This window comes from Perca fluviatilis, chromosome 23 (assembly GCF_010015445.1).
Source record: "Perca fluviatilis chromosome 23, GENO_Pfluv_1.0, whole genome shotgun sequence".
Taxonomy (NCBI): Eukaryota; Metazoa; Chordata; class Actinopteri; order Perciformes; family Percidae; genus Perca; species Perca fluviatilis.
In genome coordinates, this window is record NC_053134.1 from 10,590,400 (window position 1) to 10,605,237 (window position 14,838).

The 14,838-nt window shown below is 42.9% G+C and overlaps 1 protein-coding gene across 3 annotated transcripts in view; it reads right to left on the reverse strand.

The window, feature by feature from the left end:
- The window catches only part of apaf1 (apoptotic peptidase activating factor 1), a 58,739-nt gene that overhangs the window by 25,970 nt on the left and 17,931 nt on the right, over positions 1 to 14,838 (reverse strand). For 2 of the 3 annotated variants that reach the window (XM_039791796.1, XM_039791795.1), the window contains exons 21-26: positions 14,616 to 14,741; positions 12,594 to 12,710; positions 9,996 to 10,121; positions 7,561 to 7,692; positions 7,341 to 7,466; positions 1,180 to 1,305 (exon numbers count right to left, since the gene is read on the reverse strand). In XM_039791796.1, coding sequence (XP_039647730.1) covers positions 1,180 to 1,305; positions 7,341 to 7,466; positions 7,561 to 7,692; positions 9,996 to 10,121; positions 12,594 to 12,710; positions 14,616 to 14,741 — 753 coding nt within the window. The remainder of the gene's footprint in view (positions 1 to 1,179; positions 1,306 to 7,340; positions 7,467 to 7,560; positions 7,693 to 9,995; positions 10,122 to 12,593; positions 12,711 to 14,615; positions 14,742 to 14,838) is intronic. The other variant, XM_039791797.1, reaches the window with a different exon arrangement.

Here is a 14,838-nt window from a genome sequence, read left to right on the forward strand (position 1 = left end):
TTGTTTTGTCAAACTTCTGTTTCTAAAGGTCAAGCTCAATAAAAATGGGCAATGAAGAGAATTTGCAGCGTGATATACATTGTGAATGTACCCATAACACCCTACATAAATAATCAAATGACGGTTTGTGATCTTCACTAGAGCAGCGCATCATGTCGATTGCAGCTGTTATGCAACTGTTCGCATGCCATGTCCATTTGACAATGACACATCACACGTACAGCTATATTTAACACTTGGCATGCTTTTGTGCATGACTCACATTTGTTTCCATAGAAACAGGGGTGAGATTTCAGTGTGGTTTATGTAATTGGATACAATGGATTCGTCCATTTCTGGATAATGGAGCAGTTCAGCTCAAAGGCCACCAGAGGGCATTAACCCCTTGCTGACTGCAGGCTGAACAACGCTCAATCTTCCGCTTCACAGACAAACCTTTCATTGACTTTGGGTTTGTGTACAAGCACTGCAGGTTCCAAAGCCTTTGGGGATCCAATTTGGCAGCCTGAGTCCTCTCCTTCACCTCCCACTGTCAGACATCTCCTCCTCTTCCTGCTCTCTTTATCTCAACTTCCTCACACAACCTGCACCTCCTCCAACTCCCACTTCCCCATCTGAGAAGAAGCCCTGCCTCCTTCCTTTCATGTCACCCCTTCTCTGCGCGCTGCAGCAATCATGATGTATTAGTAAGCACTTTATCTAAATGAGAGATGAGATGTAATTATAGGGTGATCTCTGGAATAAATGTTGACTGCTGTAATTGTATTTTTTTGTAAATTGGATTGAAAATTGGATGGTTTCATACTAGTTGCATAATGTCATTTGGTGTGTGGACACACTGATATCTTCTTGAGGTAGGAAAGTCAGTGGGAAGTCTGTCCTCACGTCTCATCTGCAGCTTCTGTACTTTCTTCCAATTAATCTCCATCAGTCCCCCCCCCCACACACCCTTCTCTTAAATACCTCATTTTTCTACATAACTCCAAAAAACTTTCTGCTTCCCATTTTCTCCACTTCACCTTTTTGCATTTAGGCACGGAGCTGAGGTTCATTTCTGACAATGCAAGAGCAGAACAAGCCTACTAATGAGCCTGAATCCATTCAGATTCAGCCTTTTTTTAACCTTTGCTACCAATGATATGAAATGCAAAGGTTAAGGTCAATGTTTTGAACACTCACCCGAATCTCTCCGTTGTCGTCTCCTGTTGCAAGGCATTGGCTGTCCCAGGAGAATCGGCAGCTTCGGACACAGTCTTGGTGGCCGCTCAGGGTGTGGACAAACTGCCAGGACTCACACTGCCACAACTAATAGCGGAAAGTAATGCACCAAGAAGAAGGAAAAGCAGAAATTGGTATATCAATTGTGCATGAAATACAAAAAAAAAAAAGACAACCAAAAACAGAAATGTACACATTCGGACTTCATTATCGGAAAAAAATCTGCATGTATTGGATACATTCACTACATCACATACAGTTGTGTTCAAAATAATAGTAGTGTGATTTAAAAAAGTGAATAATCATCAAAATCCTTAGAATAGCTTTTAATTCCATACTATCAATGCATTGGGAACACTGCAAATTCAATTCTAAATAAAACATGACCAAAATTGATCAAGTTTGTGTTATACCTTTACAGAAAGTGAAGAAAAAGGAATATTAGGCTGTTCAAAAAAATAGCAGTATTTGCATGTTTCTTTACAAACTCAAACATTTACTGTATAAACTGAAAAATATCTCAAGGGTTTGCTTTACTTTGAATCACTGCACTAATATTTAGTTGCATAACCATTATTTATGAGAACTGCTTCACATCCGTGTTGCATGGAGTGGACCAACTTCTGGCACCTGTGAACAGGTATTACAGCCCAGGACGATTGAACTACATTCCACAATTCCTACATTACTGGGTTTTGCCTCAGAAACAGCATTTTTGATGTCACTTATGGGATTGAGGTCTGGGGATTGGGCTGGCCACTCCATAACATCAATCTTGTTCATCTGGAACCAAGACTTTGCTCGCTTACTGGTGTGTTTTGGGTCACTGTCTTGTTGAAAGACCCATTTCAAAAGGCATTTCCTCTTCAGCATAAGGCAACATGACCTCTTCAAGTATTTTAACGTATTGAAACTGATCAATGATCCCTGGTATGTGTAGGAAAAAAAGCGACCGATTCTACTCTGGCTCCAAAAGCCAGAGTCTTTTAAGAACCACCGGTCACTTCTCAAAGTTTCCATTTAATTATGTGTTCGTTGAAAGGCAGACCAAGAAATGAATACTCGTTCAGTTAAACTATAACAATCTTTAGTAAAATGATATTGCAAACAGATATTTCATATGCATATGGATCAGCCGCTCCTTCGAGACTTTCTCTCCGTAACCACCAACAAAGTCTTTCCGGGTCTGAACCGGACCTTCCTTTTCCCTATTCTTTTATTCATCTTCAGGTTCCTCCTCCCGCCATTGCGTCTGGGCCGCCAATTGGTTGGATATCACTCAGACTTTCTGTCTCCGAGAAGATAGAGAAGTTGCGCGCTAGAGATTGTCTGTTCCTTTAATAGATTTCATTAGGTGCATTCTGTTCCAATTGTTTATTAAACAACTCAGGAGCACTTTTGCTCCACTAAATTTGAACCCGTCTTATTTTACACATGCCAGACAGGAGGAGACAGCGAGGCCATCCCAGGCTACAGGACATTCTTATTCTAAACCAAATATATTTCTACATATGCGATAAATAGGCCAAACACCACAGTATGAGAAACATCCCCATAACATGATTTTTGCACCACCATGCTTTACTGTCTTCACAGTACTGTGGCTTGAATTCAGCGCATGGGGGTCATTGGACAAACACAGCCTGCAGCCCCTAGACCCAAAAAGAACAATTTTGCTCTCATCAGTCCACAGAATGCTCCTTTGGCCAGTCAATGTGTCCTTTGGCAAATTTCAACCTATTCAGTACATGTCTTTTTTTCAGCAATGGGACTTTGCGGGGGCTTGTAGCTGATAGCTTTGCTTCACAGCCTTCTTCTGATCGTAACAGTACTCACAGGTAACTTCAAGTCTTCTTTGATTTTCCTGGAGCTGATCATTGGTTGAGCCTTTGCCATTTTGGCTATTCTTCGATCCATTCAAATGGTAGTTGACTGTTTTTTCCCATGTCGTTCAGGCTTTGGATGCCATTTCAAGGCATTTGAAATCATTTTGGCTGAGCAGCCTACAGTTTTTTGCACTTCTTTATATGTTTTCCCCTCTCCAATCAACTTTTTAATCAAAGTCCGCTGTTCCTCAGAGCAATGACTTGAACGACCCATTTCGCTGAGTATTTCAGTGTGAAATGCATTATAACCAGCATGCACAACATTTGCTTCCTTCCTTCCTTCCTTCAATATGGGCCATAATTGACGCCTGTGTCTTCACAGAATCAATCACCTCACTAAGTGAACTGCTATTATTTTGAACATGCCCCTTTCAATTACAGATTCAATTACACAGAATGAGCAGCATGCATGTCATGACTGTTGAGTCTGTTGGTTTTCTATGACTCAACACTTACTAGTAAATTATTTGCTATGCTATGTCACTTCTACCAAAAAATTGGATTTATGAGGTTAGTGATGTTGGACTGCTATTATTCTGAACACAACTGTAAGTGATGAATAAAACTGAAGTGAGTGATAACCCCTTACTTATTCAAGAGTAACCCAGCCAGCTACCCGTTTCTGTAGCACAGGGCAGCTAACGTGTGATATAATGTAGATTACGTGCCCTATCTTGTACTCAGGGCAATTGCCTTTGTACACCGACGCATGTATCATTCCTATTTTGCACCCGACGCACAGCGGACTTTTCCCACCACAAATGCACGTCGGTAATTAGGGAATGAACTTGTGCTGCCGGGGGCGGTTCAGCGAAAAGAGGAGGCATGTTCAGGCACAAATGTTCCCTCGTGCTATTTTGCAGTTTCAGAAAATAGAGATGCACCGATTACAACTTTCTAGGGCGATTCCAATTTCCGATTTTCATTGAGTTAGGCCAGCCAATACCGATTTTAGCAGATTTCGATTTCATTTTTTCTAACCACTTTACAGCACACGCAAATATTTATTTTCTATCTTTTCTTTAATAGAACATTTGGCACAGAACATTTTTTGAACAGATAATGGATCACTATAAAATAGAACTATATAAATTACTCCTGCTGTGGGAAATTCACACACATCTAAAGTACAATGTTAGAAACATTTCCTTCTTTTCACATCCAATATCCAACTAAAAAAATGAGATTTTGGTTTTTGGTGTCGTCCCTCCACGGCCTACTTTTTCCTTGCAGGTGTTGCATATTGCAAACTTGTTATCTTCTGCACACACGCTGAAGAATTTCCAAACAGCTGACATGTTGCAGGTTAATTCACAAGGTTCTCTACATGTGCGAGAATAGCGCAGACATGCGCTTCACACCGCGAGCGGGTACGCGCAACACACGGCGGAAAGGTTGAGAGAAAGGAAAAGAGACTGTGGTGTCGCTTCCGTGTGTGCGTGCGTCGTTGAGAACTGAAACTCGTATAACTTATGTTGTCAGTTAATTTTAGCATTGACCGGCATGAAATCGGCATATGTCAGACTGACCTGCCGGTCGCCGGTCATGGCCAAGCACGTGAAAACCGTCCAATTCCGGTCACCGGCCGGTCTATCGGTGAATCTCTATCAGAAAACAATTCCACCACAGACCAGGAAAAACCTAGTCTAAAATCAGTGGCGCTAGTCTAAAGTCAGTGGCGCGTTATTCAGATGCTATTTTAGGGGCGCATGCTTGGCCATAATGTAGCGTGTGCACAACGCGCATACACTTTGCTTCTCTCATCTACACGGATGCAGTAGTTCCCATTTTTGCAAACCATACATAATTACAAGGAAAAATATTACTGAGAATGCGCTTTAGGTGTTTGGATAGGTCAGGAGGCACTTTACAGTACAGTCCTCAAAAAGTCGCAGCATTCTTTGTGGCTTGTTGTGTTTTACACAACATTTCCATGAATCATGGATGTGTTGATGACATAAATGAGGAAATATTAGAGGACTTAAGGAGACGTGATATTGAACTATGGCGGGATTGGACACTCCGGTGGGATCTGGTCCTTGAGTGGCAATGCGCTCCTGGTGGAGCAGGTGGACGGAGATGTAGTGGGGGGAGGAGGAAGGGGCACAACAGGAACAGGTGGTGTGTTTGGAGGCCCACGCTCCATGGCTGCAGCGATCCTCTCCAGACTGTGGAGATGCGCCCGAGAGGCAGCAGCAACATCGTCACCCGGTCAAGACGGGCATTTATTACTTTGTTGCATCCCGGACAGCTCCCGCTGGCGTGCGCCAGGCAAATCCGCCGTCATAATAGCAATCCGCCATGGAACAAGCGCGCCTGCTCTTAAAGGGAATGTGAGATGACGCTCTGATTGGTTTATTGCACATTACGCCCAAACCACACCTAGCTTCTTCAGACCAACCCATTTTAGATTTGCGTCGGCCTCAAGACTCATTTATCCCGCCGGTATAATAGCAACAGTGTCTGAGATCCGCCCAAAAAGCTACTTGCGTTTCACGTTTGATACTTGCGTTTCAGATCGTTAAAATAGGGCCCGACATGTTATTATATAAAATCATCACAGCATGGGAATAACAGGTTATAATAATAATAATAATAATAATAATAATAATATGTTCTTTCATGTATTTCTGTAGCTCAAACTAGTCACCACCTGTTAATAGCTCTTATGAGGACAAACAATGCAGAGCTAATGCTGTTACAGTGCTGCATCAGAATGATGATACTGTTAATGAATGCTCTCTCACTCTGCTGTTTTCTTTCTCACTTTGTTTGCATTTTCCAGCTTTACTTTCTGTCTCTCATCCATTGTTCTCTTTATATTCCTCCCTTCTTTCTCTTCCTCTCTCTGTGTTCCTTCCTTACCCCAGTCACATCCTGTGCCGCACAGAAAATAACACAGCCTCATAATTAGACACTTCATTTGGCAGCCGGCTAACTGTGTCTGCACACAAAGACCCATTCATATGAAGGTCAGTAGAAAAAGAGGAAAAAGGGGGAACAGGGAGGGAGAGAGAGAGAGAGAGAGAGAGAGAGAGAGAGAGAGAGGTGGAGGAAAATGAATGAGCAGAACAGAGAACCCTCCATCTTTTTGTGGTGCTCAACAAATACTCTCATGGCTGAGCCTTTTGGTTTGACCTCTAGATAGATGGAGACCGGGGACTTTATGTTTGTGTGTGTTTTGAGCCACCAAAGCCCTGGCTCGGTCTGGAGAGCAAGGACTATGTGACTGACTGCTAACCAGCCCTACAACACACACACCTCAATTATCATCTTTGCCAAATCCATAAAACACACATTCTCTCTCACTCTCACATCCATTGACAGAAGCCAGATTGGCTGCCGACCCAGTGGCTGTTCTCTACAGTAAGTGTCGACCAAATTCAAATTCCTGTGTGAAAATCTGTGGCACTACATCAACTGCTTTAACAAATGACTGAGAGGTTGGCTTTGCATTGTTTCGAATACTGGACATTCGGGAAACAACGTTGTCGTCTGCGGTTGAATATTTGACAGAGAAGTATAAATCTAACGCTGAACCACAGCTGTTTTTATGATCCAAGAAAATGAACAACACTGAGAGGGCAGCATTGTCAGTGTCAAAGAGTGTACAGTCTCAGTACAGTTCAGCATGTACTGTGCTATGGAGTTCCTTTAACTGTGGATGAGGAGTAGGAAAAGCAATGATTTAAGAACTGCTCGGGGAAAGGTTAAAAACACATCTCCAGCCCACTGAGTCAGTCAAAGTCAGGTGAAAGTCAAGCGCAGCAGTGTTGGTGAATGGCAACCTGGCAAAAACTACATCCAGACACGGAGCTGGGTCTGTTGCAGGCCAGCCAGCCTGCCAGGCTGTTGGGTCAGCAGGTCCATGAGCTGCAGTCAAACTAAATGATCACTGGACGTGGGTGGAGAAGGACAGACTGACCTGCAGCTAACTCACCAGGCCCGGGGCCATCTGCTGCACGCTAATCTCTAAGGTCCCTCCTCTCCCTACTGGAGAAAGCCTCGGATATCACCCGCAGCAATGTGTCCGTGTGTATAAGCTGTAAGTAATGAGTTCAGAAGGTTTGAGGGAAGATGTTGATGTGTAATAGGTCACGTTGTTACTGGAAGCACAAACAGATATGTCTCATCCCATGAGTATGCGTGTGTGTGTGTGTGTGTGTGTGTGTGTGTGTGTGTGTGTGTGTGTGTGTGTGTGTGTGTGTGTGTGTGTGTGTGTGTGTGTTGTTGAACCTTAGCAGTCTTGTCAGCAGAGGTGGTGGCGAAGAGGCATCCATCTGGCGATACATGACAGGACAGGATGGCTCCCCGATGAGCCTGGATGTCCTGCATCTTCTCTCCACTTTCTAGGTCCCACATCTTTAGAGTTAGCAGGAAAAAGAGAGGGATCATTTTATATTTGATGCTACTGTTAACTGTATTGTAAGTCTGTGTGTGTGTGTGTGTGTTTCACCTTGACAGTGCCATCGAAGGACCAGGACAGCAATCTTGTGTCGACGGGCAAGGTGTAGAGCAGAGAGAAGCATCGGACCTGTTCCTTGTGACCCTGAAGTACTTTACACTCCCCAGACTGCCACCTCCACACCTACAGTACAGGGGGGCAACAGAGAGACAAACAGGGACAAGGGATCTTATAGCAGCTGATGCTTTTACTTCTTACTTTACTTACGGACTCAGACTTTGAGGCTTGTTTCTAAAAAGTCAGGATAAGTGAACTCAGCAAGTGGTTGTGCAAACTGTGAGTATGTAATTCTCACAACTTTCTTGGGTCTTTTACCCCCAATTCTCAGCATTCTAACAGGAGCCTCCCACTCCGTGGACCACCAAAATGCCTCTGTGTAGGTCAAATGTGATCTCTGTCCCTAATACAGCATTTGTGGCCCTTGCACCCTTTTCACTCGAGCACTTAAGGCCTTTTTTACGGTTCTGCGGAGGCTCCACGCAGAGCTTTCGCCGTAGCCTACCTAAGTGGCCTGATGTTTATACTTGTGCGCTGGTGTGTATTGAGCCAGCATGTGTGTGTGTGTGTGTGTGTGTGTGTGTGTGTGGGGAGTGGGCGATAGAGCGAGGGAGAAAGTGAGAGAGTGACGCTGATTAGGTTTGGAGCGAGTAGCGACTCTAGAGTCATAGTGAGAGAAACAAAGTGTCTCCCCTGTGTTTTCTGACCACGGTGGGAAATCTGTAGCAGGAAAAGTGAACCCTCTCCTTGATTTCATGTTGTTTATGGAGAAGGAGAACTAGGAAACGAGTCAAAGGAAATGCAACGCTACCAAGCCACGGCCGGGCGACGTGCATTGCTGCGAGTTGTAGTTACATTTTTCGAGAGGTGCACGTCAGGCTACGGCGTAGGGTCCGGCGTAGACGCAGAGGGGTCTGTGGGGGTACGCTGTCGATTCGACACACAACCATAAAAAGGCCTTTACACTGATGTGACATCAATTAAATTCTGTGAGGGTGGATATTGGAGCTGAAAAAGTCAAACAGTTTCTATAAGTTTGATAAATCTCTTTGTAGGTGAGAGGTATGATGAGTATTGGTTTTACAGCAGGGCTGCTGAGGGAAAATTCTGGTATTTTTCAACCCCGGTTTTCTCATAATTGTGTGTCCATTCTGACTAGTTTCAAATTTCAACATAGGTCATATTTGCATTTTTTTTTTACTTACTTACCAAGGTCAGAATGGACACATTATGAAAGAAAAAATCTTCATTAGAAAGATCTAATGTTCTGAAAAAAAATAAGAGTAAAGAAAGAAAATGTCACTCTCACAATAACAGGCTGTTTCTATGGTGGATCCTACCTGGCTATTACAGTCGGCGTATTTTGTACTGATCTTTGTGACAATTTTTACAATTTTTTTGTGGTGTTTCCATCTTACTGATCACATCACTGCTTAGGTATGCTCTGTGTATGCTAATCTGTGGAGTTAAAACTCTGGACTGGCACATCTGTCTGCAGAGTGTGTTTTATGACAGGCAGGTAAATGAGCAGTTCAACTGAGCTCAAAGACGGGGGAAGGACAGACACAAACATCCTATCAATCATGCTCTTGTGAGCAATGTTGCACCTTTTCTCTCTCTGAATAGAATCTGCCATTGGCCCAAAGGTTATAATCCATCAGCAGCTAACATCAGTGTCATTAGGTCTCTTTACATTCACTCTGCGTCTGCATTAACATCTATATACACACACTTCCATATTCTAGCGAGCACATGTCAAACAGCATGAATTTGAATAGCTTCTGGATAAGTGGCAGCAGCCGCATGAATACGGAACAAGGTGCTGTGTTGTTGGAGAGGGAAGGAAGTGCTGCAGTGGACGGGTCTGTCAGCAAAAAGAAAAGATGAAGAAAGAGGAGATGAGAGGGGAGGAGAGGAAAGGGGAAATGAGCAACAGAGCATGAACGGAGGGGGTTGACAGACCGTAACGGCCCATAATACACACACATACTCACACACAAACACAGATAGTTGCACATGGTCAACACAAGAGCGGGAGGGAGATGAAGAGCTATCGCGAGCAGCAAAGCCGAATGCAAAGAGAGGGAGAAAAGAAGGAGAGGAGACAAAAGAGGGGGGGGGGGGGGAAGAATGGAGAGGTGAAGAGGCAGACAGAGAAGCTGGTAGGGGAAAGTGAAAGCACCACAGAGACCTGAGGATGAGTGATTCAGCAGAGTAGGCAGTTTTACTCAAGTTGAGGAATGGGGATGGGGGAGAAGAATAATCAATAGCGAAATAAGAGAAATTGAGGCAGGCTGGGGGAGGAGGTGAAAGATCATGCCATGAATTAGGAAAGAAAAGATGGTGAGGGGGATGAATGGGAGCAAACAGGAAAACCAAGCAGAAAGAGAGGAAGGGAGCAACTGATGGAGGAGAAGAGTTTAGTCTACCCTTATGGTGGTGTCCTCGGAGGATGTGATCAGTGTTTGGCCATTGTGGCTGAACCGGCAGTGCAGCACCGTCTTGGTGTGTCCCAGCAGAGTGGCTAGGATCTTCCCAGAGGGCACCTCCAATACCTTGGAAGGAATAAACAACATTAGCACCACAAGCATCCAAACAAACAGCAACAAGATTTAGAGTTTACAGCCACGCTAGAGGCTCTGTGAGGCTTTAATAGGTACTATTACACTGAGCTTAATGCGATCTAAATGCGACCAAAAAAGTAAACTTCATGAGTCCTAGAGGGAAAGTCAGGGGATCACTAAAGTCAGTGGGTTTCATCTCACGGGGACCCTGAATGTCTGTATGAAATTTCAATGCAATCCATCCAATAGTTGTTGTTGTTGTATTTCAGTGTGGACCGACCAGCCAACAGACACAGAGACTAACATTGCCATCAATAGAGCCACAGCTAAAAACTACTGTAAGGCATGGGTATACTTGTGTGTAAGGTTAAGATAGATCTTGGCCAAAAAAATAGGAATACAGTGCATCAAGCTCTAAAGGTCACACAAGGTCCACACCCGGTATCTAGAATATCTATGCAAGCCTCAAATGATAGCCATGTTTGCCAAGATATGCTCAGGGAGGAAAAGTGCCCCAGAAAGTTTACGAAACAATCCTGACACAGAGTCACATTTTGGAGGGAGTAAATAAGAGGGAGATAGGTGAAGTGCTGCTGCTGGCTTGATGGTGATAAGCACATCAAAAAGAAAGTAGAGTGGGGGAGAAAGTGTGAGCTTTGAGCGTGACCGTTCAGTCCAGTCAAGAGTGTGGAGGGCTGCCGCGGGCTTGGCTGACAGCCCTGCAGACATTACTGGGGGAGTCAGAGAACAAATCAGCTTTGATGCTCAAAAAGAACCCAGCTCGAAGAGGAAACAAAGTCATCAAGTGTTCTTACTTAGGATAGCTGCTTCTACATGAAAACCCTTTTACAATTAGCTTTTGAGATGGGAATCTTTCATAGAATATTAAAAGCTGGTTCTGAGTGAGATCTAACATTTTGTGGATGCCCTTTTAAGGTCAATTAGATGGTTGTGACACTACAGCCCAGAGGCTCCAACAAGTCTTTAATGGGGTTTCAGGGAGTTCTGTAGCAAAATAAGAAAGTGTGTAGTCATGCTAGTCTTGTGACTCTAGGGATTTCCTGTCTCCCAGCCGGACCAGACTAAAATATTTCGACAACTATTGGATGGATTGCCTTGAAATTTGTTTCTGGGCGTTCATGTTATAGGACGAATTGTCATAACTTTGTTTATCACTTAACGGTTCATATAATCAGAACTAAAATTGACTTTGTCCAATACTTTGGTTTATGACAAAACGATTGTGACATTACCATCAACCTGTTAGCATTGTCATCGTGAGCATGTTAGCATGCGGTTGTTTGCATTTAGCGCAAAACAAAGCTGTGTCTAAGTACAACACAGAGCCAGTAGCATGGCTGTTGTGTCTTATGTTCACTACTCTCTAACAGCAATTACATATTACATCAGGACAAATATCATTCCTTGGAGGAGAATGGTATTAAATACAATCCATGGATAATGCTTATCTGTTTGTGGCTTTCTGGTAGAATTTATTCTACTTATTAATGACTAGTACAAAGAAAGCTAATTAAAGTATTATGAGGTGAAACATGGGTATTAGATTACAACTGCAATTATAAAATATTTTGCAGCACTTATCAAAGCCTTGCATTTTTTTAATTAACCTCCAGATAGATCTATCCAGTGATATATAAAATACTCAAATTTTCCTTGCCGAGTCTGCAACTCATTTCAAACTATATTTTACAGAAAGTCATACAAAAACAATTATTTGACTTGATTTTAAAACAGGGAATAAAGCACAGAAATCTCATGTGAAAAAGTACAGCACAACATTACGATCAGTCCAGCACAGCACCTGTAGTTTTAAAAGTATAAAAGAGAGTCCCGTAATGCTTGGGATTTTATTAGCCACTAAAATATTTACATCTCAGAGGAGAGGGTTGAGCAGAACAAGCCTTGGGGCATGCCGACCATGTTTGTCAAGCTCCACGTACTGAGACGCGAGTTTCAAAGCCTGGGAGAGAACACTTCTGCGAGCTTTAAACATACGGCTCAAGGTTTTCTGGGATGGTGCAGTCAGGAAAATGCCTCAGGGTGTTTGGTAAAAAAAAACAAATATAAAAGCAGGCTAATGTAAAGAGGAAAGACGAGGAACAATTGTATACTACAATACTACCAAGGGAGTTAACAAGTTGCTGAAGCATTGCAGAAAACTGATAAAAGTGGGGAAGGAAAGAGAGGGTCAGTTTTGAAGCTGGCCCTGCAGGATGAGACAGTAACAACAGTACAATCCTTTCTGTAGTTCATAATCTGCCTCTTCTCTTACACTTATCAGGTGCATTTTGAAAAAATAAAATACACACAAAGTGTACTTACTTTATGTAACGTAAACGTGTGTGTGTGTGTGTGTGTGTGTGTGTGTGTGTGTTATTTTGGGTAATTCTTAAAGGATCTGAGACAAACATACAAACAGATATTACTCTTTCCCTACCATACCTGCACGCTGCCTGTGCATAGCCCTACAGCCAGAATCAAACCCCTGAAAGAGGTCAACAGTCGCTGGATCCTGCAGCCAAGTGTCCTCAGTACCTTTCTAGCTGTCAGCCCTGCTGTCTGGCACAGAACACACACACACTCACAATTTTGCACTTTTTTTAATCATAAAGAAACATACAGTTACTTTCTGTCCTTGCGTGCAGATCTTTCATGGTCAGATATTCTTCACATTAGCAGAACAAAGCTGCTATGTCAGACTGACACTGAAGTCGATGAATTATTTATTTATTTTATTTTATTTTTTAACTGGCTGTAAATAACTACAAGAAGAGGGACAAGTAAATGAATGCCTTCCACTGCAGTGGTTATGGGCACCAGAAATACCTCCAGCTAACACCAGGGCCCCCTCTGGTGTTTGCTCAGGGGACTACAACAGCAAAAGCTGTGTGGACTCCACGACAGATTAAAAAAAAACACCTAAAATGCATGTTGATGATGCTAATAAGGTCCTGTAGAGCAGCAAACTGACAGTGGTTACAGGTACCGTTACCATTAAATTATAGCAATCCAGCTGTGGATGAACTGCAGTGCCATTGTGGGTAAAAGCAAGGCGATGACAGTGACAGGGTAACAAGTTCCCTTGCAATGAACAACACGGACAAATATGTTTTCACAAACAAAATGAGATTATCTACATGGTCAGAATGAATCCTGTTTGATTGTCAGAAGGTAATCTTAACATATCAATAGTTTTTGCGGGAGGAATTTGTGTAACCTCAGAGTTAGTAGTAGGTATTGTGTTAAATGTTTCGACACAGTCACGGTCACAAGATCTCCCAAAACACTTTTCTTGTGATTCCTTACTTAAATATAAAGTATTGTATGTAATATATAATAATGTATTTTGTGTGCATCAACTGCAAGTATCTTAATTTTCTTCAATGCTTTTAGTCATTCTCTCTTGGTTTTAGGAACTCAGATTACTAATCATCTGTTCTTCTTTGAGTCCTCGTGTCCACTAATCCCTTTCTCTTATACTGCATCTCTGGGGCCAGGAGAAGAGTTGTAATTAAAATCATTAACCCCCGTATTCATTAAGACTGCAGGATCTTTTAATTAATTAGAGTTGCTCTCTACTGTAGGACGCTGGCCTAGCCGCTTCAATCAGGGGACTGTGTGCATATGTGTGTGTGTTTTAATATAGGACGGGAATTTTTGGGGATGTCCTTAACAGTTGCAATATGTGCATAACATGCAACAAACACATGCACTTTACGCAAAAAACTCCCACGTGCCACAAAGACCTCATTCTCTACCCACAAACAACAATTTATCGCCAAGACAAAGTGGATGAGCAAAGGGGACAGGCAGAACAAAAGGAGGAAGAGAGATACTCAAAACAAAAATGGGAATAAAATAAAAAGGTGTGTGACAGAGATGGCAAAATATGAAAATTGAGATCAAGAGTGAAGAACGTTGAGTAGGTAAAAGGAAAGGCAGAACAACGAGGAGTGGAGGGAGAGGGAGAAGAAAGAGGTGTTTTGAGTTGACCTGACGTACAGCTGACCGATAAAAAGGGTGACAGTGCTAATGTCACATCTCATGACTCAACATAGTCTGAAAAACAACCTCCTACAGCCAAATGGCATCTGCACACGCACGCACAGACACGCACACACACACACACACACACACACACACACGCACACGCACAAACGTTCAAAATGTAATGGTTTGCATGGTTGTTAATTGTGCTCTTTATAGACGCAAAGTGCCCTAGTGGGATATATTAGAGTTATTCTTTTTTGAAGTTGAAAGTGTTGCGTGAAAGATGTGCAAAATATAGGATGTACAAATAACTTCCAAATTGGGGAAAATAAGCGTATTTGCTTTCTTGCTCAGAGTTAGACAACAAAATCAGAGCTGGGAGGAAATTAAGTTAAGTAAACCCGTTTGACTGCTGTGTTACAGATACACACAAAAGCATACAGCATATACTGTAGGTCTAAATGTGTTTACTACCTGTACAGTGCCATCTTCCTGGCCCAGGGCCACAGCAGAGGGCTGTCTGCACATACACGTACACCGGATCCTGGACGACTTCTCCTCCGACTGGAACAGCACTGATCCTGTCCTGCCATCACGCACCTGACACACACACACACACACACACACACACACACACACACACACACACACACACACACACACACACACACACACACACATTGTTTTCTATGATAAC